Source organism: Acipenser ruthenus, chromosome 8 (assembly GCF_902713425.1).
Source record: "Acipenser ruthenus chromosome 8, fAciRut3.2 maternal haplotype, whole genome shotgun sequence".
Taxonomy (NCBI): Eukaryota; Metazoa; Chordata; class Actinopteri; order Acipenseriformes; family Acipenseridae; genus Acipenser; species Acipenser ruthenus.
In genome coordinates, this window is record NC_081196.1 from 12,273,794 (window position 1) to 12,299,642 (window position 25,849).

The 25,849-nt window shown below is 37.6% G+C and overlaps 1 protein-coding gene across 8 annotated transcripts in view; it reads left to right on the forward strand.

The window, feature by feature from the left end:
* Positions 1 to 25,849, forward strand: part of LOC117406340 (glutamate receptor 4) — a 96,042-nt gene that overhangs the window by 38,900 nt on the left and 31,293 nt on the right. For all 8 annotated transcript variants that reach the window (XR_009329328.1, XM_034923121.2, XM_034923119.2 and 5 more), the window contains 6 exons: positions 2,254 to 2,493; positions 10,066 to 10,250; positions 13,814 to 13,867; positions 17,044 to 17,202; positions 22,868 to 23,035; positions 24,212 to 24,316. Coding sequence is in view for 7 of the 8 variants with exons in the window: in XM_034923121.2 (XP_034779012.1) it covers positions 2,254 to 2,493; positions 10,066 to 10,250; positions 13,814 to 13,867; positions 17,044 to 17,202; positions 22,868 to 23,035; positions 24,212 to 24,316 (911 nt within the window). In the remaining variant the exon portion in view is untranslated. The remainder of the gene's footprint in view (positions 1 to 2,253; positions 2,494 to 10,065; positions 10,251 to 13,813; positions 13,868 to 17,043; positions 17,203 to 22,867; positions 23,036 to 24,211; positions 24,317 to 25,849) is intronic.

Here is a 25,849-nt window from a genome sequence, read left to right on the forward strand (position 1 = left end):
TTTTTAAGTAAAATATGAAGCGTTCAAGACCTGAACTTATTATTTATTTATGTATTTATTTATTTATTTATTTACATGTTTGTAGCGCCTTTAACCAAGTCGCTTTACAAATTTAAACAAATGGTACAATCAAGAAAAAATGGGTGAAGAAAGAATGTAAGTTTATTGGGATAGGGTTGCTTATATGAAAGCAGAGGGCCAGAGACTAGGTTATGGTCGGGCAAGTAGGATCATAATAAGAGGAGGTCAGGGGCCAGGAGTATCGGTAGGATGGGCTAGGGAGAAGAGATGCTTTTGAGGGGGAAGCGGAAACTACGTAGTGTGGTTTTATGATAAGTCCACCGAAAATCTTTTGAGATACACACATGGATCGCAAACCACATGTTGGCCACCGCTGGAGTAGAGACCGATCTAATTACAGCTAAACACATTGCGGACTGGTAAATAAAAATAATAAAGTAGAATACCGTTCTGTATAATCACAATACAATTGTTTTCTGTGTGGCCATCAGTGTGACTGCTCCCGGGGCTTTTAGGTATAATGTAATATATCTCCTTTATTTCTGCACTCCCGTGTTTCATGCTTTGTGAGAATATTTAATACATATGGACAGAAAGGTACACGAATGCACAGCCCCATAGGTGTTACACGACTGGAGAAAATTACATTTTAAAACCAAAAACCGCCAAAGTGACTGCCGTGGGGCTTCTAGTGTTAACGCTGCAGGAGCATTGACTGCTCGCATTGGATAGGCTGAGACAATCTGTGAGGTTTATAGTCATACATAATTCCTTTTGAAATACTGATGCTTACCAGTGTTACCAGTGATTCTTCGACTGGCTTTGCTTTGAGTTTTTCGTTGTTGTCTTATATTTTATGTGCTATGTTTTTTCAAATTCTCAAAAGGATTTTAAAACCCATTTTCTTACCTGTTCTTCTGTTGAATATCTTTTGGTTCTTTGCTTGTATTATATTATAATGTATTACTGTTTGGTAAATGCAATTCTTTTCATGTTGATCACAAAGATCCATTCCTACTTCCTTATTCAGTATTATCATTGAAGAGCTAGAAAGTTAGGAGGAAATATGAAATGACGTTGGTATATAAAGTATATTTGCTTTGTTCTATGCTTTTCATCAGTCTCAAATTCTTCATTTCTTTAAATATAAGTTAATAGCCTTAGTCATTTATGCTTGTTTTCTTTTCCTAAAAAAAAACATAATGGATTCTTACCTGCCTTGAGGGCATGCAAGTTTCTCCATTTCTACAGTATCATCAATAAGTGCCATCTCATATACAGCCGCATTCCTTGTTATTCTAACCAGGCTTAATCACTGCTTGGACTGCTTATCCCATTAATACCTTAGAGTATTGTATGAAGGAATGTACTGACAGTAACCAACCAGATTCGACCCCAGAGCATTAAAAGAGCAAATTGGTATTGATGTGAAACATCCGAGTTAACTAATGTATTCTTCTTGTTCCTCTTTGTATAATTTTCTATTTCAGCAGTCACATCCTGGTGACTTGTTAAAACCCAGAGGTTTAAAGCACCCCTGTTGCCTCAAAATAGCTCTCAGAATCATGGCTAACCTTAGCTTAGCCAAGTTTCTGTTTTGAAAGGTCACCAGGATATAAATAAAGTTAATATATAAAAAAAACGAATACATTAGTTAAGACAGCTTTGATATATCTCATCCATATCATCCGTTTCTCTTCAAACAAATGGGAAACCCATTTGTCATTTTTCACATTCCCCCTCATCCATTTCTGTAGCATTACTGAAATGACAACTTTACTCCAAACCAGCTGTTTTTCTCTATGAAACATGTTTACCATTCTATCATTTTGTTTCTGGCTGGTAATGTTTTATATACTTCTGGCTGAAAGGTATTATATGTATCAGTTAGATGGGCCTTATAAAATACAATGCTGTTCTGCTGTCTTTCTGGAAAGACTGTATGATAAGACTTACGGGCATCAAAGAATATCCTGAAGACCGTGAAGCCGAGAACATTTAATGGATCTGTTAATGATCTCACCAAGCAGTCGTGTAGTTTTTGTTAATGACAGGAAGAAACATGACAAAAGCGTTTTTAGACTGTTGTTATAATGCAGCAGTATACATTGTATGTAAGGTGTCTATGAATGCTTATCAATTGCGTTTTCATTGAACTGAGCATGTATTATAGACCTTTTATCATAAAAAATAATAACAGTAACACATTTATCTTCTTCTTCTTTCCCCCAGTTTGTTCTCAATACTCCAGAGGAGTTTTTGCAATATTTGGTCTGTATGACAAGCGATCAGTGCACACCCTGACCTCATTCTGCAGTGCGCTGCACATCTCGTTGATCACGCCCAGTTTCCCCACGGAGGGCGAGAGCCAGTTTGTGCTTCAGCTGCGACCGTCCCTCAGAGGCGCTCTTCTCAGCCTCCTCGACCACCACGAATGGAACCGCTTCGTCTTTCTCTACGACACAGACCGGGGTAAGCACACACTTACACTGGTGTTATTTAAGAGAGCAGTGAAGACATAGGATTCCATAGTATGAACTGTTAATGTTAAAATATGTGTTGAATGCATTTGAATTGATTTAACTTAAATTTAATATAAATTGAGTTCAGTGACATTAGAATATAAGGGTTACTGTATAATTTCTGTACAGCAGAATGTGCTATATACTTTAATACAATATACATTTAAGTAGCCCCTATACTGGAGACCACCTGAAGGCTCTGTACAATTTTAATATGCAAAAACAGCTGTGAAACAATTTTAAAAACAGAAAAGCCTGACTAAAAAACCTGATTGAACCAAATAAATTTCTGATAGCCCAAAGAAGAATATTCCATTAAAAAGGACCTCGGTAACAGCAAAACAAAAGATTTCCAATAAGTGCAGTCTTTTCCAGGAGAAAAATAATGATATGATTAATGTAGGACAGGGTCCTTTCGCCTGGGGCTCATATTGTTTTCTAGTTTCAGCACACTAATGATTATCTTTTATTATTGCACTGTATCATACATGGTATTACCAGTTATGATAATCAGCATTTTCCACAACATTGTTTCTCATTGTGAAACAGTGTGATTGAATTTTAAGAGCTCTTACCTCAGGATTCGAACAAACACAAGTGCTGAAGCACAAGTTACCTCATGAGAAGATATGTTAACTTGTTATAAATTGTTTTAAAATCTATGGCACCTCCATAGCTATTATACAGTATGGCTATGGTAGTGCCATAAACTTTGATTTTATTTTTGCTATTGTCGAAATGCAGTTAATTGTATCAATTACCAACTACATACAAATATATAAATCAGAAAACTCATAGATTATCTCATAGATTAGTGAATTGAATCCAAATTCTAATCTAATTAATTGTACTGATTGTAGTACAGTATTTTTTTTATTGTATAACCCTTAGAATTAACAATTGTACAACTATGAATACTGTACATATGAAATTATAACAACACGATCCTTTTTACTTCCAATCATCATTAGCTCATGTTTTTCAGGAACAACACACTCAATACATTTTTGGAAAAGCTTAAAAATAATCGAGTCCAGGATAACATTTTATTTTGCAGTGTTGTTAGTTTAGCTAAACATTTGACTCTATAGTAAGCACTTCAGAATTCTAATTTAGAAAAAGGAAATATTTTTTTTTACAGACGGCCTCTAATGTTCTAGCTCTCTGGAAATTGGTATTCCAGCAATAAAGGTGCATTAATTTAAAATAGCTATTCATTTTTTTCATGTCCCAGCAGAATTAGCTGCACTTCAGACTTTAATCTGAGTCAAGCTTTTTGTTGTCTCAATATATTTTTTTATTCATTACTTTATTGTTGTTAAAGTGATCTTCAATGATTTTGAGGCCAGTTAAAATATTCTTTATTCGTATTGAACTAATGAGAAACCATTCTCCTGAGTAAAATGTAAATTCTTCCAGGCATGTATAGAAAAATAATCAGCTCAGAAGATGAAACACTAATTTAGGGCATAAGCATAACAAATGGGGGATAGGCACAAAAGCTATAATGCATAATGTTATCTTCGTGCCAGTAGAATTCCACAGTCGTTGAGAACCATTGAAGTATTTTCAAAACAAACATACTGTGTATTTTTCTAAATGTCTGTTAATCAAAATGCCTTCTAAACATTTAGTTTATTATCAGTTAAAAAGGGGGTTTAAGCAACTTCAAAATCACATGTTTGCACATCTTTGATGATATAAACACTGGTGCTTCTTTTGCAGAACGTATTCCACTGCATTTGTCTTTCACAATGTTTAAGTACTTTTAAGGAGACATTATATGTTTCACCCCTACTGCCCAGTTGGGCTATTCATTATGAAAAATGTGGACATCAATACCACTGAATAAATCACTGATTCTTACACTTGCTGAGAGCTGCTTGTGCAAATGAGTGGGGTTCTTTCTGCAGTGGTTAAGATGCTCGCTTGATACACTAAGGTGTGTTGTAACATTAGATAGGTCAGGTAGAATCTAGATGTGTCCTGAATATGACCTGCTTAATGGACTTTGGTTTTAATGCCTCACTCAGAGTGCCCAGTGTTGTACTACAGTGATTAGGTGACATACTGCAGATCTGTTTAGTGTTTAACGTGAGTTAAATAATGTCTGAATAATACATAGGCAAGATTTTTCACTTTGCCGTGCAGCATTTATTTTGGTTTACAAACAATTTAGCCACAGATATGCTAGTGTTTTTTGATGTCTAGTATAGTCGCCATTTTACAAGAATGCACAAGCTGAAAACTGTTGTTCACAAGTGAAGTATTTTAGAATGTAAGGGGGTAACTGGCAGGGCTTTTTGAACTTGTATGTAACCAGCACCATGGTAACTGACATATCAATGATTGGCTGAGTTTAACGTCGTTCCGTCTTCCTGTGATATTGCTGTAGGCTAACGCTGAATAATATAGTGGTTAGCGTTAAACAACAACATGATTTCAAACATGAGTCCAGTGGAGGGAGAATGAAAGTGTTGAGTTGTTAAACAACCGAAGTGTGGAAGCACAGTAGAAGAAAATGGTACTCAAGCTTGGATGATGGATGATTGTATTTAAGAGGTCAGGTGTTCCCTGTATTAGGAATTTAGATTTTACGAGTCTCTACTCATACAGACATGGAATTCAGCTGCTGCTATAAAAAAGGCCCCGTGTGAGACGGCAGTGCCACCCATTGGCCATCTTTATATTACAAGTAAAAAGTACAGTACAATTGGATTCTCAGATTGTGTTAGTTTATTAGTTAATTAATTGTTCAATACGCACTTGAAGGGAAAAAAACCTTTTTTTCAAAATAATTATTAACCATGGTAAATGTACATATTTTTTTCAGAACAAAAGTAATAACAGCGATAACTTTTGTGATAACACTATATATATATATATATATATATATATATATATATTAAAGGAGTAATATACAAGGCTTTAAAACAATTATTTCTACTTTATGTTTTCCTGCCACAGTGTTATAAAGTACAGCTACCTAAAGGATCCCATATGGGTCTTATAAATATCTTGCATTCCTATGTGAGGTCAAATTAAGTTATTAAAGTTAATACAATGGCAATAGGACATGCAAGATAGTAAATACACACAACCAGTAATGTCATAAAGTAACTGAACTGAATAAAGTAAATAAAGCTAGAGGAGAAGGTGATGCGGCTCATCCTTTTGGAGACAATGTTTGAATCACAAAGTGAACTTAGTTTGAGAAGGGCCCAGGCCTGAATGACAAGTTTTCAGGTCCGGATTGAGGTGTGCTTTTACAGAGTCTGTCGGCACCATACCTGGCTGTAGTGAACCGTGTTTTCTCACCTCCCATGAGGACTAGCATTCACTAATAAACAAAGCCTAAAGAGCTGTTTTAGAAGAAGAAAAGGTATATTCTGAAGTTGATTGATACTGTACAGTTGGGCAGCAGGTAGGCAGCATGCCTGTTGAGTCCAACAGCCTTTTCTTTTCCTGTTTCTACAATGCAAGTTATTTTCGTACAGAAATAGCTCCATCGTGCATGAGCCTCAGCAGATAGCGCACTGTATATTCATAGAGAATTAGCTTTCAGCTGCCTGTGGGATAAGCTGACGGATTGTCTTTTTTGACCTTTTGAGCAGCAGAGTTGTTACCAGATGTGTCTGTGGATTGTGAGGTGGCTTGTTTGAGCCTGGGTCACCCTGATATAAGTTATACTCCAAACAGCTTGGTCTTGCCCATTTATGGATACTGATTAGGAATGCTACTGTACTTAACCCAGTTCTCTTAGCGATATGGAAGTAAAGGGAGATGGGAAAGAACTGCTATTTGTAGAATTTCAATCAATCAATTACACCCATTTTCTGTCATCGATATGTTTCATGAGTAAGCAGCTTCTAATGTCATTTCAATAACATTTGTACCCTTCTTTTTTCCTTGCTATTTAATGGTGTCCGTTGTTTGTTTGTTTGTTTGTTTGTTTGTTTGTTTTTGTGGGTAATTTCAAACCATACTGCAAATCTCGGTGTTGGCTCGTGATTGTCTCTGCATCTGTAAATGTTCTCTTTCTTTTCTTTATCTTCTGGCATGCCTAACGCATTACATTTTCTCAACTGTCATATCATTATACACCGTTCCAGTATTACTGTATTTAAAGTGCTTCGATATATAATCATATTTATATGAAAATGAAGGTTTTGATGACAGGAGTGGGATTCAAATTTGATACCAAGAAAAAGCTGGTCATACATGTTGAAGAGCTCTGCTTCTGAGCAAATTAAATAAACACCGGGGAATGTAGGCACCACTTCAGTGGCGTTTGTGTTACACACTTGGTATCTATTGATAAGTTTACTAACTCACTGCAGGTATGTGGCTAGTTACTCTGAAAACACATTCCCCTCCCGACGAAACCTAGGAACCATAGCAGTTAATCTAAGGCCAGCAAGCTCAGCCTCATTCAGTAGCTCCAGACACTGCATGAGACTCACAAAGAGGTTAACATAAATTCAGTTCCTTTCAGCTGCGTTGGACTTTTCACTAAACTCACATAGACTTGAATGCAGTCATAGTCAGAATATTAAACATGCTGGTGGGGCTCCAAACAGACACAGCACTTTGAATACTGGAGACCGTTCTCTGTTGCAACCAACTGGGAGTACATCAAGTGTGTGTGTGTGTGTGTGTGTGTGTGTGTGTGTGTGTGTGTTGTGCATAAACAACCACAGATGTGTGAGATGGCCTGTAAATTTAGGAAATGTTGAAAAGCAATATATCAGTGTGTACCAACAAGTTCCGGTATTGTGACCATATTGAGTCCCAATACTTGCTAATGTGTATGATTTAAGTAATTTGTTTATGGTGTAAAACAGGCAACACAACTCTAATAGGCTTACAGTATAGACTAATTTGCAAACCCCAGTATCTCTAGAATGAAGGTAGGCTTGAATGTTCTTTAAGGACAAGCCACAAGCAGATATAATAGGAGGCATGTACAGTATTAATGAAGTCTTAGCTGGTATGACCTTGAAAGCTCTTTGTAACATGCATTGTTAGGAGGTCCATGTTGGATCTCTAACAAATCACAATGTGTGGAACTATACTTTACCAGAATTACTTACAACTTAATGGAAAGCAGCATTTGTATGGATAAGATAAAAAAAGAGGTGGCTCATATAGTTAATTTATTGACTTAATATAACTGGAGTTGGAGATGTTAGGATAAAATTGATAATCACAGATAAAAGAAAACTGGTGTTTGTTAGAAATACAGAGAAAACACCATAGACTAATAATGTTGTGATCCCCTCCCTTGGTTCATGGTGTTTTTCTGTGCAACAGAGGTACGGCGTACACTGTGATTCCCATCTGTGCTGTTATTTGATTTGAGCAGTAACCTGAACATATCAAAACTCCAGAAGAGTACTTTTGAGCAATACCAGAAAGAATTAACCTTTTCGACAATATTAAAAAAAAAAAAAATCCCAGATAAACTCAGATTGATTTTGATTGTTTTACCATCTACAAAAAATAAACAGAGAAACAGAAGCCTTGGTATACTTACTGAGTTATCTTCCTTAAGTTTAAGAGCTTGTGTGTGCAACAAAGTCATGCATTTACTGTGTATAATTACACATTATCTAAAAGATGCAGTGCTGAAAGAAAAAGTCAAACCATTTTTACCACCTGTGTTTTTTACCAGAAACTGTAAAAGTTGACTAGGTAGCAGATTACAAGAAGGTTATAGTGCTGTTTTCAGAGGCTCAGCCATATCAAGATTGATGTGCTTTTATATCCTAGGGCTCGGTTCCCAGCTGGTTCCTCAAAGAATGCATGCTTCCAGCCCCCCTTAGGCAAGCTGATATTAAATAACTCTGCTGAATCAGTTATGGGCACAAGCACCTGCCTGCTGTATGCTAAACATATATGGACTCTTGAGTTTACATAACATTTTATTACACATGAAAGCTAGTGCTGTCTTTACATTAAATGTTTGATTTAATGTTATGGCAGCAGGGTGACATTTATGTACAGTATTGTATAGATGTGCCTGTAAAAGCCCAAAGTAAGCCCAATATAATTCACTCAAGGGTTTTTATGCTGGTGATAGAATAATTCTGCAAGCAGACAGCTCAATTAGTGTTTTTACACACTTGTATGTCTTTAAAAACAAGTGGTTCTTTAAGCTCCATTCATGTTCATGAAAGGTGTAATGTGAATGTATCATTATTACAGTAAAACTAGACTGAAATTAAGGCAGCTTCTTTACCTGTACCATTACACACAGGTTATCTTTATTCATTTACAAGGCTGGGAAATTCTGTCCTACCAGCAAGAGTAACACCATGTGATGCAGTCCTGTCTAGATCTACCTGTATGTAGAATTGATGCTGATCAGTGCAGGATATGGATGTTTCTCATTTATAGGAAAACCTGCTAAGTATGGAGGGACTTTATCTTGTAGCAAAGTGGGCATGTCTTTATGAAGATATTTCTGCAGTGGTGACTTGTCAAAATGTAATATCGTACCAGTCACTGTTGTAGATGTTTTTTGAGGCCAACCATTGGTTTAGGTGTTAATTAATAATATTTAGAGTGGCGTAAAACAGGCAATGTATGCCCTGCTCCGTCGTTTTGCGTTTGTTCTTCTTAATATTTTATGTTGGAACCTCAGGGCTGTTTGGCTTTGATGCTGACAATACAAAAAGCAGAGATAATGGGGTACACTGAATTGATCGAAACAGCGGCAGATATTTCTATAGCAAGAAATTAACTTGCCATTTTGCTTCCCCTCTATACATCTCTAATATAATGACACGTAAATGACCCGTCTTTGTACAGTAGGTGGCAAGATTGTAAACGTTTCAGAGTGCAAGCAGATGAACACGGCATTTACAATAACATTGAGTTTCATGTTAAATGATCACTCTATACCTTAGATCATAGTCAGGTTGCTTTAGGAATGTCTCATGCCTTTAGGATTCCTTTAAGTGAGTAGATGGTGTAAAAGCTTCTAAGGCAAGACCACTGTACTTTGTTTTTTAAACTTTTGATCTGTGGTGTCTGGTCACTGATAAAATGTTTGATTACCAACATGTTCTACCGACTAAATGAGAATGCTTTCACTTTAACATATTCTTGTTAAGCACAATGTAATAAAATATATTAAGTGCATGATTTATATGTTTATTTTTTATTCTCTGTGGTAGTGTAGCAAAAATGCTTAAGACTGACTGCTAGCTGGAGGCTCCTCATCTCATCTCAACAACAGGGGTCGGAATCTGTAATTCTGTACCCTAACGCAGTAAACTTCTTGCTTCCTCGTGGTTTTTTTTATCTTTATCATATATTAATGCAGTTCTTTTTATATTAAAATGTAAAATATCACAACATGTCGACTTTTGGAGGAACCTTGATCACATTGATAAACGTTTCAAATGATTCAATGAATTTTGTGTTTATGAAAATGTATTATTGACTTCATTATTTAGATAAAATGACACGTTTTTGGTGTAACAAAGAGCATTGCTGTTTCTTTTGCTTTCATCAGGGTATGCCATACTTCAAGCAATTATGGAAAAAGCAGGACAAAATGGCTGGCAAGTCAGTGCCATATGTGTGGAGAATTTTAATGACGCCAGCTACAGGCGGCTCTTAGAAGATTTGGATCGGAGGCAAGAAAAGAAATTTGTGATAGATTGTGAAGCCGAGAGACTTCAGAACATTTTAGAACAGGTAAGTCCACTGGTCCTTCCTTTACTTTTCTGTTCCGTTCTAGAATCTGTAGCAACGTATATGATGACCTTCTTCAGCATTTATCTAACAACACATTGTACTGCTTAAAAGAATGCTTCTAATGCTTTGGAATCAATTTCCTTATCTCTTGTTAGATTTATCCACATTGATACCAGTCCTCCTTTATTGTGATGAAAATCTTTTGGTTCGTCACATGTTATTTGATGTTAATTGATAAATTATCCATAACTGATTTGAAGCAAGACCACTGGAGAGAGTAGAAAATGTGTCCTTTTTAAGAGCTGAAATATCTAGGCTAAAAAGAGGGAGCCTATTAACATTTAGACTGTTTGAATTGAAATATATGTGTGCACTGAATACAGCAAAATAGGTGAATAACTTTAATAGGATTCTTCACCCTCTAAATATCAGTAAAATATTGGGGTATCCTTGTGTTTTTGAAGGGTACCCACCACATAGAATTAAGTGGTGCAGTTCCCTACTTTTAAGTAAAATGAAGACTGTGGAATTCTTTGAAGGACTTTTGGTTTGACTTTGTAAAATTCAACAAACAGCACGTAGCATGCTACAGTAAAAACAGAAACGGTTCAAGATTAAGCCCTCATTCAGCTGATGATTTAGAATCATGATGCACAGAGGTCTATTCATAAAGGGTTAACGCCTGTCAAAATGAGAAAGCAGGAGTACGTGACCGGATTTCGTCCATAGATGCCTATTTAACGGCAGTTGCTATTCATAAGAAATAATTCAGATGCGTCATTAAGCCCCAGCGATTTTCGTCTATGAAGGCATGTTTTTAACGAATTGAGAGAAAGGTTAACAATGACCTCATTAGCATAACGTTTTCATCGGTCCTGAGCGTCAACCTGCTATTCATACGACTGAATGACAGCAAAATGCAAGTCTAAACTAACGACAGCCTTGGCAGACTATTATTTATTTATTTATTTATTTATTTATTTATTTATTTATTTTAATTTAGTGGTCTCCAATTATTTTTATTGTTTTCTCCCCAATTTAGTAATGTCCAATTATTTTTAGGCTAAGCCCACCGCTACCACCCCTGCGCTGACCTGGGAGCGGTGTTTATTCACTCCTTATTCAGATCATGGTATTCGCAAACCGAGGGCTTTGTGCTGCATTGTTAAAGCTGAACTGCAGTGAAGTACAGGGATCTGTTTTTACTTTGAAGTTTTTGTTCTCTTATCCCTTCTAACATGCTGAATACCAATAGGGAGGCCCTCCGTACACCATGGCATACAGAAACTTGAACTGAAATACTTCAATATCCATGGCTTGGGCTCTCACAGGTCTTTTGTGAATTAACAACACATGCCTGGCTTAACTCTTTCTTTTCAGAGAGATAGTCAGGATGGAGCAATGTTGCATGGCCTTTCTTTTGTATCTTATCTTCCAAACTCTCTGTTGGATAATCTCTATTAACTGTGCATTTCTCGCTAATTGTTTAATGCTGTTTCAACATATGCATGCCCTTCCATCCATTTTGCTGTCTAAATGTATCTATCGTACTGTATGTTTCTCTTTCTCTCTCCCTCTCTATTACGTTATAGACATACATGATAATAAATACCATGGGCTCGATTTATCAAGGTATTAAGGCCTAAATGTAATTTGTACCATGTTTTGTAAAAGGATTGTACCTTAATATTACAAAGCGAGCACCAAACAACTCGGAACATTAATTTAGCCCAAAAAAATGTGCACATTGCATTTTGGTGCACCTGGCCCAATCTGTTTAGTCCGTTCTTAGATATTCATAAGAGTTCATTAATAAGAAGACAAATCAATCATCTGGTTGCTTTTGAATATTTAATAGTTCCCTCTACTCTTTTGTTAAAAAGCCTTAAATGTGTACTATATTCCTAAAACAATAATACTCAAATCAGTTTGGCTACTGCATTTATACTTTGTCTCACACTAATGCTAAAATAGCAACAAAAAGTATTAAGACTGTGTTTCCATTACAGTTTAGCTTATGTTAAGTACACAGGTGCACTCATGATCATTTAACTTTCGAGGAACCTTAGAGATAAAAATCTATTGCCCTTTAACCAGAGGTCTCTCACATACATATCTGAGGCAGTGTCCGAATACAGAAAATGAAAGTGACAAGAATTGATGTATTGAAGGAGCAGTATTGACACTGACTTTAGGCTGATCATTTACTGGTTGCATAATACATATATGTGACAGCCCAGTGTATGTGGTATCTTATTTTGACACTTAGTTCTGAATTCGTGTAGTTTAGCTCATTAATATGCGTGGCTCTTTAGAAAATGTCTCATTTGTTGTTGGAATTTGGAGTGTATTTAAAAAAAAAAAAAAAACTATTACCTGCAGGCTTCTCTGGTTATCCCTAAACCTCTCTCATGGAAACTTGTTGACATCATGACGGTATACTGTATAGAGTTTGTATGTCATTTTCAGTAGTAATCAAATCATTAATGATGTTATGTTAAGTTCCACATCATTTATTCCAAATGTTAATTTAATTTGCCTCAAAGTCCGTTTTGGGCTTAACGTTTATTTTACCAGCCTAATTCCACCAGACTGAAGCCCCAACACAAACTGAAGGGTTGTATTTATCAAGGTTGTCTTTTTTTGTGAAAGGAAAATCTAATTATTAATGTTACAAAAAGAGTAACACACAACATGATTCCTTAAATTAACCTGCTCAGTACTAGTTTTGTGACATTAAAAAGGGTGCAGGTTAAAGACAAGTAGTGTATTGACCTTCTATTAATGGAGCTACAGGTATATAGTGGATATATGTCACTCTTTATAGTTTTACACACACCTAGAGAGGACAACATTTATAGTTAGTGAGAGTTCATCTGAAGTGATTATGTTTAGACTTTATGATACACAAAATGTGCTATAAATAATCTAAACAGTAGCAGCGTTTATTTCAATAGGAATGAAATCATTAACTGTGTGGTAAATAATTGGGCCTGATACCTGTGCTCTTTTCTAATTAACGTTTCAGGAAAAACTTAAAAAAAAACAATAAAGCTAACCTTCTACACCTCTTCCTGCCCCCAAGGGAAGAGCGTGTATTTTGACTCTATGTAAACAAATTAGGACGAGGCACAGTGCCACATAAATGAATCATACATTATCAGTCGCCCCAGTGCGGTTACAAATTAGCTTGAAAGGTTACTAGAGTGAACTGATGAATTTTCTTCAAGGTATTAATGTGCCTCCGATACCATCTATCCCATTGCAGTGTGTACCTCTAATGGCAGTCATTTATTATTTAAAAATGTCTGAAATCAAATAATCTAATTCAAATGCTCTCCTGCTGTGATCATCTTATGCAATGGAGAGTTAAAATTCATACATTTGTGCCTGAGTCGATTAATCTATCATAAGACCACGGCTGCTAATTAATTGATGGAAGAAACAACAGTGCCATGGTGCTCCAAGTTGCAAATATTGTGCTAATGTATTCCCTGAAAGGTGTGAGAAGTGATAAAGCATGGTAATGTATTCTTGTTCTGTTTCCTTTTTTTTTTTTTTAGATCGTTAGCGTTGGGAAACATGTCAAAGGCTACCATTACATCATGGCGAACTTGGTAAGGAAAAGTGCATTTGTTCACTCCTCTAATAAATTCTGTCCCACCTGGATTTAATGGTCCTGGCAGGTGTTTAAATATTTCCTGAGTAGATAACTGGCGTGAGGAGCTGCATGCCTTCCTGTTATTGTCTGCAAAACAGACGATGCATTGTTTTGGCAGTTTAATTTCATTGAGTTTGAGCCTGTGAAGCATTTTAAATAAGTTACTACAGGAAAACAGTACCTGTAAATTCTGAGCGTCAGATTTAGTATGACTGGTTGAGACAGACTTTTTATTTATTAACAATGCCCCTGCATCTTTTATGAGCTCTAAAAATCCACAATACTACTAGTACTACAACTAGTAGTAATAATAGTAATACTAATAATAACATTAGGGGAGTGCAGGTTCAAGTCCTGGCTGTGTGAAGGTGAAAATCTCCATTGGGGATTCCAAAGGAAGCTTTGTTTTGGGGATGGGGGCCAAAATCATAGACTGTTTCTCCTCATGGCACTGCAGCGCCACCTACTGGCCACACAGCATGTTACCTCAAGCATACATCTCCAGGGTCCAGTAAGCTGCTTGACATCTGTGGAACAGCGAGCCAATTAGCTTGGTCATGTGATCGGAGGACACAGTGACCATCAATCAATCAATCAATATTTATTTTATATAGCGCCTTTCATAGTGGACCATCATCACAAAGTGCTTTACAAGATAGCGAGGAGCAATGCATAATACATTACATACAGGGCATAGTACATTAAATACATAAAATAAAAAAAACAATGCAAATACATGAAATATAGGCATAATAAAGGCTAGGATGTGAATTCTAAACATTGTGGATGCATGTGTCAAACAAGATGGAGTAAAAAAACCTGAAATAGCAATTTAGGCAACAGCTGTTGATTTGAAGCTAGCGATTGTCGGAGCTGCACACACTAAAGCTGGGAGAGAGTTCCATAGAGTCAGGGCCATGAAGCTACAACAGCGTTCTCCGAGTGTGATGCACTTTTGCTTGGGTATAACAAGCAAGCCTGAGTCAGAGGACCTCAGCTTGTGGACAGGGACATAGCGGGTCAGCAGGTTGGAGAGATACTCTGGACCTTTGTGATGAAGGGCCATGTAGGCAAGCAGGAGAATTTTGAAAGTAATCCTGAAAAGGTAGCCAGTGCAGCTAGGTAAGACAGTGGGTAATGTGATCATGTTTTTTACACCTGGTAAGGATCCTAGCAGCGGCATTTTGACAGCTGCAGTCGGTGTATGGCACATGACGGGAAACCACCATAGAGAGAGTTGCAGTATTCAATTTGAGAGGAGATTAATGCATGACAGAGTATCTCTGCATCCCGAAGGGAAAGGTAGGGACAGACCTTTGAGATGTTTCGGAGGTGGTAGAAGGAGGATTTGACTACAAAGATTTGGGCATCAAAGGAGAGGTTACTATCCAGAAGTACACCAAGGCTTTGTACAGTGGGGGAAGGCAGCAGCAGACAGTTCCGAGGTTCAAGGCAGCAATATTGAGATTCTTGAGTTGAGTTTTTGATCGTACTAGAAGTTGTTCAGATTTGTTGGTGTTGAGCTGAAGAAAATTGGCAGACATCCAGGCATCAATGTCTTGGATGTAAGCTAAGAGGTTTTAGGTAGAGCTGGATGTCATCTGCATAGGAGTGAAACATGAGGCTATGTTGGTGTACAATACGAATAAAAGATTATTAGTGAAAATTAGGTAGTTGGGTGTTCGCCTCAAAAATGCATTGAGCACAACTGCTCAGCATTTGAGAACCCTCATTTGCACTGTCTCCACTTTATGCAGGAATGCCCATAATTACATATTCATCTAAGGCTGAACTGCAAAGAAAAACTGCTGGCTCAAAGCATTTCCTAAAAAGTCGCTAACAGCATTGCGCATGCTTAGTACATTTCACCCTAGAGATCCGACTCATTTGCAATCGGTTTGCGACCATTGCGAAAGGCGCAACACTTTAGTACATCAACCCCTAAATGTTTGCGAGCAAGACATTTTGAATACTACCATTGTTTTACACATTTTTTAATTCTCTCGAAGATTATAACATAATCTTGCACTTCCTCTGTACGGTAGTTGTTATCTCTTGATGGCAGCAAAATACACTAGAACAAGGAAGAAGCGTTTTTTGGGGGGTTTTTTTGTATGACCGCTCAGAGTATTAAATACTTTTGAGAGCTTTGTGGATGATAAATGCACTGTAATTATTTTGAAAGGGATTAGAGTACCGAAATGTTTTATTGAGAAGAAAGGGTTATGTGTACGTCTGTATTTTTTTCACGGTTATCACAGATTTTATGATTTTCATGAAATGAACATGTAGTGCTCCATGAAAATTCGCATTTCTGAAAGAAGTGTAAATATACAGATTTTTGTATCACTTAAAAAAAATACAGCCAATGTTTGCCTTATTGATGCACTACCTGTTACACTGCATTTAGGAACCTGGCAGCCAGTTTATTATTATTATTATTATTCATTTCTTAGCAGACACCCTTATCCAGGGCGACTTACAATTGTTACAAGATATCACATTATACATTATTTCACATTATACAGTTATCACATTATTTTTTTTACATACAATTGCCCATTTATACAGTTGGATTTTTACTGGAGCAATCTAGGTAAAGTACCTTGCTCAAGGGTACAACACCAGTGTCCCCCACTGGGGATTGAACCCACAACCCTCCGGTCAAGAGTCCAGTGCCCTAACCACTACTCCACACTGCGTTTAGTTTGCTACATGTTCATGTTTCCCTCAGTTAAAGTTGTAATACCCACCCAAGGTCAACCTTTCACCTGGTAGTAATTCAGACAATGACTGTCCTGGCCTCGTTCTTCAGAGGAAGTTACATAATTAGGACTGGGAGGACAGGGGCTGCCACTTCTAAAGGTTTGGAATGATTTATTAGGTGTGGTAGGACATGGCCTACCATCGCTGTTAGATTGGTGGCTGATCCACCCGTCCCCCGTTGAATAAGGCTTGTTGCAAGGTGGTGGATGAGGGAGTGGAGGCTGATCGACCAAACCGACCTAAGAGAATGTGGGGAATATAGACAGTAGATGCAGAAAATCAGCCTCCCATTCAGATTGAACTTCTGAATCTGAGTGCTGGAATGTAGTGTATGTTGCCCCTGATGCACTGCTTGTTTTCATGCAGGGTTTTAAGGATATCTCACTCGAGAGGTTCATGCATGGTGGAGCCAACGTAACAGGATTTCAGTTGGTGGATTTTAACACTCCCATGGTAATTAAACTCATGCAGCGCTGGAACAAGCTGGACCAGAGGGAGTATCCAGGATCAGAGAGCCCACCAAAGGTATGTGTGACTTACTTACATGTAGCTGACCAATACTTATTTACAGATTTTTATTTTTTAACAAAATAGGCAATTCAATGTATTTCTCCTGTGTTGAAATTATTCATTTTACATCTGCTATATTACTGTTGCAATATTCCCTTTACAACAGCTGTGATCTTACAAGTTCATTTCATTCCCTCATTCTGTGCTTCTCGAGTTTTTTTTTTTTTTTTTTTTTTTAATTTAGTCATCGCCAATTATTTTTACCCCGGTTTTCACCCCAATTTAGCATGCCCAATTATTATCTGTATCCCCGGCTCACCGCTCGCAACCCCCCCGCCGACTCAGGAAACGGAGGCTGAAACACGCGTCCTCCGAAACGTGCTCCTTCCAAGCCGTCATTTTTCGCACTGCAGATCCACAGCAATGCTACCAGACCTATAGTGCCGGAGGACAACACAGATCTGGCGGCTCCGCTGCAGAGCCACAGGCGCCCTATCGGCCACAGGGGTCGCTGATGCGCGGTGAGCCGTGGATTCCCCTTGCCGACCTAAGCCCTCCCTACCCGGGCAGCGCTCAGCCAATTGTGCGCCGCCCCCTAGGAACTCTCGGTCACGGTCAGCTGTGACATAGCCTGGATTCGAACCAGCGATCTCCAGGCTATAGGGCACATCCTGCGAGGAGCGCCTTTACTGGATGCGCCACTCGGGAGCCCCCGCTTCTCGAGTTTTCAAAGCTTTTCTACTCGGGAGACATTCATTAAATAGCAACTTGAAATTGCATTTTAATTGTCTTTTTATATTTCCCTTACATGTTTATGACATTTGCCATCATTTGAGTGATTCTGGGTTCTATTGCTCCAGTAATGAGTTATTGCAATTTTTCTCATAATGTACCTGGCCTTTGTCTGGAGAATCCAAAGTGCTGGGGCTAAAAGCCATCCTTGTTTTACTCAAATCATGTAACAATTTAACCTTTCAACCATCTCCTGCTGTCTCTTGTCTATATGCAATATATAAGTACAGTAGGTGGGGCGAGCAAGTCACATTATCTCTTCATTTGAATGGAATGAGAAAAGCTGTAAAGTCCTGGCACTCAAAGCAAACTCAAAGCCAGGTGAAGATAGATTAGGAGAAACAGAACCCCAAACCACTCGCAGTGATTGCAAACACCACAAAATAGTAAGGGGAATAAAAAAAGCAATTTCAATGACATTCAAAGTTACGTACTCATTAAACTAAGGGAGACTGACTGGGACGGGCGATTTGGGAGTCTGTAGACTGTATAATATAAACGTTCGGAAATCAATGCAATCCAGTTTTTCTTGGTCCTGCTGCATATCATTCAGAAGCAAAAAGCAGAGGTTAAGATCCTATAGTCCAAAAGATGTTACCTGCAAAATACAACATACAGTACAAGTTCGAGTAACATCTTCCTTTGATTTCAGTCAAAGGAACCATGTTTAAAAGTGGCATTCTCTAGAGAAATGATTTATAAATAGCTATTTAAACGAGCCCGTTCTGAGATGTTATACTAATATATATTGAATAAAATTGACTAGAATGACAGCTGCAGAATACTAATGGAGTCTAGTTGGATAAAACTGAAGATGTGCTCTATTAGATTCTTTACAAGCAGATTTTGCAAGATTCTGTACAAGACGCTGAAAAGAAAAGGCATCTCTGTCTCAGTAAAGCAAAGGTCCTTCTTCACTACAATAGTTATCATTTTGACAGAGTGACCTACTTAGTTTATAGGATGAGTTGATTAAAAATGCAAGCAGCAAAGACAAATATGTTAAAAACATCCTGGTATTCAACTTTTGTATAATATGTAGGTTACTGAAATGCTTTAGTAGTGGTATAGATTATTTTCTTTCTGTGTGTTGACAAGTTGAAAATGCATGTGTCCTGTATGATAATGAAACATATACCACTAAATATCCTTATAAAGGATTAACAGTACGTTTGCATAATAATTTTGTTTTTTTAATTAATTTCTGTTTTTTGCTTGACCTTGTGAAGCCTGTAGTACATTTTCAAGAACTCATATTACCACGTATCCATCCCACATACAGGACACATCGCCTCATAACCCTTCAGACTGCAGTTCATCTACATGATTCAATGGTTTACAAAGTCTCTAGCTATTGGAATGTATAGAGGTCAAGTCAAGATTGAAACAAAAAATTGGGTGGGGGTGTGCGTTGAAGAACTGATGAGGCCTATATTATTGACGATGAGTCCACTTTCATCAATGGGTCTGCGCTTTCTCTATTATGAACCAAGGAACGGAGCTACTATGTTGGTTTCCTGACATTTCCATTGAAACATGAAACCAGTGACCTGCTCATAATCAAGGGTGTCAGGCACACGTACAATGCCAGAGATGTGTGCAAAGACATACCATTCCTTCTGGCAGTTCCATTTTGTTTTGCAACATGCAGAGCTTGGCCATCTGGTACCCAGTGCACGTGAGACACATAAAGGGTCTGGTATGTAACAGTACTTCAGCAGCAAAGATGATGTAACTGCAAACAATCTTAATGCAGGTTATTTTTTTCCAGCTTTCAGTGTTACTGGAAAGATAGGGTTTCATGAACTTGAGACCTCTTTAGTTTTAAGGTAATAACAAACATGACAGCTTCTCCTCAGACCCCAGGTATCAGTACAAGCAGAACACCTTGTGTTTCTGTGTTTATAAAATGGCTACATTTAGAAGAAACTGAAAAACAAAATAGTTAAAACTATCAGATCTATTGGGTGAGCTAACCTGACAGCTTGGAGTGCGTGTTATCAAATCCGATCTTTACAGTTTCCATCATTTTCAACAGCTGCATAACATTTTCTAGCCCTTGGAAAATGTCAAGCTTTTTATAATTCAGGAATACTTACAGTATATCAGAAGGTTGCTGCTTGAAAGATGAAACTTTACACAATTAAACCACAATTGAATATAATTAGGTTTTCTGCTTTTGGTCTTAATCGATAAAGACTGATAAAACACAAAAATGTTAATCCTATGAACACTGAAAAAACACTAGAGACTACTGCTTGCTTTCTGTTCACTTCCCTACTTATGGTGCAGTTTGCTGGATTTTGTTGCAATAGAGGTGCATTCCCATACACATGTATGCTGTAATCCGTAATTGGATTTGAGTAGTTCTCATGATGCCTCACCACATCAAAACTACCCTGGCCCTACCGTGAAAGAGCTATTCAATTTATTTTTACGACGGTATTAAAAAATAAAAGCTCAGATACACACAGGCCTTCAGCCATTTTCTTGCTGAAACCTGTATCTAAGGCTTAAAGGTCATCGGTAGCCTTTAAACTTACAAACTATCTCAGAGGCACAACTGGAATCATTCCTGCATTCTGTTTCTACTTCTAGTTATTATTTTTCCAAGTCAAACAGCCTCACAGCACGCCAAGCTGCTGTCTGCCCTATAAAAGGGTTTATTAAATCATGTCCTGTGGAAACATTTAGCACGTTAATTAGTTCAGTCAGAGGATAATCCTTGGCTTGTGTACTTCCTGGGACTGTGGGATGAATTAAATCGAAATGTAGTGCGCCGCCTTAGCTAAGGCGGGATAAATGTTATATTATAGCATCAAAATGACTATGCCAAACAATTGCATGGTGTTAAAGCTAATAATGAAGGCAATGCAGAAATGGTATTTTCCTGCTCTTTATAACTCTATCTCACAGTATAATATTTTAAGGAATATAAAAATTGGCATAATAAAGGAGAGCTGATTTTAGCCACAATACGAAGGATATTTGCTCATGCCTTGTTCCATTGTCTTACTCTTGTGGCAAGTAGATATTTATACAATATAATTATTTTACACCAATGTTCTGCCCATTTTAGAATGTCCTATTACAATCCTTCGCTGCAGCAATTCCCCAGAACAGCTCAGAAGTACTGATGGTCAGTGGAAGTCCTTCGATCTCACAAACAAGTCAATTGCCTCTTTACACCCTGGAGTTCGTCGGCTTCCTGTGGAATACCCAGCAAAGACTGACAACTTTGCACAGCAAGGACACGGACCTGCACTCCCTTGGTTGCATGCCACATCCTGTACACAACTCGTCCAATAAGCCACTCAGGGACCTTTCTCTAAACTCCTGTGCAATCTAAATATAGGGGCTAATTTGTAATTCCAGACCCCCTACTTTGACAGTCTTTGGTGTTACAGTATGCACAGCAGGAGTTGTCACTAACAAGAGTTGCTGAAGATTGCGTTTCTGTGGGAGAAAAATACTGACAAAACAAGTGATAAAACATAATGGCTCTGTGGCACTTTGCCCATGTACTAAACTCTATAAGCAAGATGTGTCCTTGTTTAATACAATGGCATTTAAACGTCTCATAATTTGTTATATTTATGCCGTGGAATAATATCCAAGGTCCCTTGGCTTTAAATCAGCATCCAGAATTACTTCTCATTAATGTCTGCACTGATCTATTCAGCTCTGACTCTGGTGATTCATCCTGCACATTTCACATGGAAGCCAGATTAGAATAAGAAGGAAGCTTTTCTGCTTCAAGTCCCGTGCCTGCTTGGGTGCCTCAAGCAAAACTTGTCACACGAATCTCGTGTCTCTCTGGTCACTGACATGGGCTCAATGTGGCAATTGTATTTTAACTATGAACGTATTCGTTTGTTTTTATACAGCTTCCTTGATATGGAATTCTTCCCTAGACTGGTCCTAAATAACTACCCTAGTTATTGATTCTGTGACTTTGCAACCCTTATGAAACCCTGGTACACTGAAGTCAAAAAAGGCGATTCTGTCAAAAAATATAAAGCACCCGTTTACATCCTGTGTTATTTACCAATTCTGTAGTGATGTTCTACAGATATGTCTTGCCATTACTAATACATGACTAATGTGGGGGAATTATACAAGGTTTATGTTCTTATTGGTTCTATAATAACTATTGTCTGATTTTCATATTCCAACGATTCCTTTCCGTGCTCATTCTGCATATTTAATACATTCGAGATGGTTCCTCCTGTTGTGAAAATATTGTGAATCTAATTAGCAAATGAAAGTGGGGTTGTAATGTGTGTTCTGTGAAATGATACACACAGTATGCTTTTTTAATATGAAAAGATTAGGCTTTTGAGTTATGAAGCGAGAGACTTTTTTTAATTAAATGTTGTTTCTGCACATATGACAAAGTCAGTGAATCTTGTTGAATCTGTAAAATAGGGCTCTTGTCTTTGCATTGAATAGCATGATATTCACTTGACAAACAGTTAATATCACTCAAACAGTCAGTGGTATTCAGCCTAGGAAAATTAGACTGTGTAAAGTGATCAACAAGTTGCTGCATATTAACTTTATGTGCTGTTATATAGTAAATGTTTTCATTCATTTCTTTAATTAGCTTATTTTCATTCTCCCTTATTATTGTTTCAGTGAGATTTCCATTTGCTAATGACTTGACTACCTCAGGTATGAGAGTCTCCTAATGCTGTCCATGTTCGACAGGTTGAATACTATATGCACTGTCTTAGACAGACACACTTTTAATTCACAAATGAAACGATGAACTGTGTCCACACCTCAATGAATTTCCCCAAGCACCTCTCACCCTGTTACATTGCTACACCGGCCCAATAAAGAAAGGCCTTTTGCTTTTTAATTTTTTTGTTTTTGTTTTTGTCAGTACTCATCGGCATTAACATATGACGGAGTGCTTGTAATGGCTGAAGCGTTTCGCAATCTCCGAAGACAGAAAATTGATATTTCCAGGAGAGGAAATGCAGGGGATTGTCTAGCTAACCCCGCTGCTCCATGGGCTCAGGGGATAGACATGGAGAGAACACTCAAGCAGGTACGTTCCAGACATGCAAAGTCTTGCAAAGCTGAATCAATGTGAGCAGTGTGATTGGATTGATGAGCCCAGTGGGAATATATTTAGTAATCTAGCTCCTATGTGCTGTGATGCTGTTTTATTTAAACATAAAACCTTAAGACTGGGAGCTATACTACTACCCCCCCACCCCAAGCCCCCAAGCATAAAATGTATATAGGTAGGTAATAGCCTTTTCTGACCTACAGGGGTCAGCATTATGGTTCACTGGGCACCATGCTGTTAGCCAGGGATGGAAATAAGACTCCCATTGCATACCAGTTTGATCCATTCCTGGCCTTACTTTGAGTTTAGTAAGACACACCTGAGCTTGTTACCTGTACACTGTGGCTAATCAGGCTCATAGTAAAACCTGGAATGGATTAAACTGCAATACAATAGGAGTCTTATTTCCATCCCTGTATTAGCATCAATGTGATAGCACCAAATTTAAAAGGCAGAGGCTTTGTAGAACCCTCTTCAATCGAACGTCTTAACCAATACAAAGAGGTGACACCCCCTTGAGCAGGGCAATCGTAGAGTAAAGTGCCTGTAGGTGCCAGGAATTTCTACAGAAGCTTAAACGTTTAAATATCCAGTCAGTGTTTTGACTTTAACAAAACAACAATCCCACAGGAGGAAGCAACAGTAAAAAATGGGTTTATTGTTAGAACAGGATATTCTATAATGGTTTTTGCAGCACTGCAGACCTAGGAAAGAAAACCACTCAAAACTCAACGCATGGAATATGTATAATAATATGTATATCTAAGGCAATTGTTTCAGTATAACAATTTCACAAAAATGCGTTTCATGTACATGTAGGGAGCTATGTTCTTTTGTTCTGCCCTGAATTTCAGTTTCTGGAGGTCACATTCGGATTTACCACTTCTCTTAACCCAGCAATTGCAGCTGCAATAGTCTGCCTGAATCCAGAGGCCACATTTATTCATTGTCTCATGAGTGTTGTTTCTAACACTTTTTTTTTTGTTTTGTTGTTTTTTTAATCGCACCTCGTTATATTGCTGCTGCCATGTGTTTTGTATTATCTCATTTTAGTATGTGCGCTTAGTTTGTAATGTTACGGGGAAGAGAGCGGGTAACATAAAACTGTTACATTGCACTCACCTTAGTATATGGCTTGGACTTTGTTTCAAGGTTCGGATCCAAGGATTAACTGGAAATGTGCAGTTTGATCACTATGGGCGGAGGGTAAACTACACAATGGATGTGTTTGAACTGAAAAATACAGGACCAAGAAGGGTATGTAAAAGTGCCTACTGCTCGGGCAAGTCTTTATCTGAATCTTAAGCCTTACTTTGCTTGTTCCTGTGCTTTTGCTTCTGCTCCTTTTGTCAGAATGCGTATGGTTTTCTTAATGTTTTGCAAAATGTTTTTGCAATGTACAATAGGTAATTAGACAGTAATGACTAGACACTTAGTTAGACCAACTTAAGAGACAAGCTTTATTAAAATAAAGAATTCGGGCTAATGTATTGACCTTGCAATGTAAGGTCTATACAACAAGTGCTATAATGAGGGGTGGTATATAGAGGTTTGTATTGTCTGTCTTGCAATACAAGAACAAGCTCAGCATGGCTCATTGTAGTTCACCAGATGGTTCTTGAATGAAAAATAAGTGTGTTTTATCGTTGGTATTAAAACATTCTCTCCCTCGCATTTATTTTTTGGTCTTTTAACAAAGAGGTCCATCATCAAATGATAATTTATCGTGATACACATTGTATAAAAGATACATATTGTCTTGCTACACTAGGGTACCATTACACCCCTAGAAGTAGTAGTAGTAGTGTTAACCGCTAGTTACACTTTAGAATTGGGTGACTAAAGCTCTTCATAAAGACACAATACCACTACACTTATCTCAAGAGCATTTTAAACGTTGAGACACGGAGTAATTAGCTTTGCTAAATACCAAGATATTTAGCATAGTGAGTTTTTACCTCCCACTAAAATTGTTTTTCACTTGCTTTCTCCCTCTTTTCTGGCCTTACCTTTTCTATAGCTGGTAGTAGACGGGTGGGCATTTCTGTCCCCATATACTTTACCATCCACAAAAGATGGAGCTACTAACAAGAGAATCAATCCATATGTAATTGGAAACAAATTACTCTGTGTTAAAATATATAGCTTTATACTGTAGTTTAGCCCTCTCTGCACTAGGGATGCAAATCAGTTATGATCGTTTTGTTTTTTTTATCAACTCTTTCAGCTGTTTTCGACATCCAATCGGTTTTCAGTAAAACCGAAATGAAAGTTTACTGCATTTGTGCAGCCAAGGGAACGGGAAATATTATTACACACGTTGTTTTTTTAACTGTGACAATTATGCTGAATACAGTGTTATTGCATCACTCATACCAATGTATTATACAATTAGACACAATGTAGAAAGAATAAAATAATGTAATAAAACGTTAAACTGGCAAATCACGTGGAAATCACGTCTGAGTAGAACTGCAGCTCATGTAATATACATACATATGGTTATGACTATGAATAAGGCCCTTAAACTTGAATTCAATCAATATGCTGACAGAATGCAGCATTAGAAGTACTCAGACAAATGAAACTCATTTCAATAAATGCCCAGTAAATGAAGCAACCTTAATAAAAATAAACTGACCTGCTCACAAAAGCATTTCATTTAAAGCAGAGTAATTTAAGAGACGGTTCAGCTTCAGCTTTTCACTTCTTGAGAAGCAGTTTTTTAACAACAGGTTTAAGTTGGGGTGTGTTTGTTTATGAAAACAGCCCTAGACATCTGAACACCCA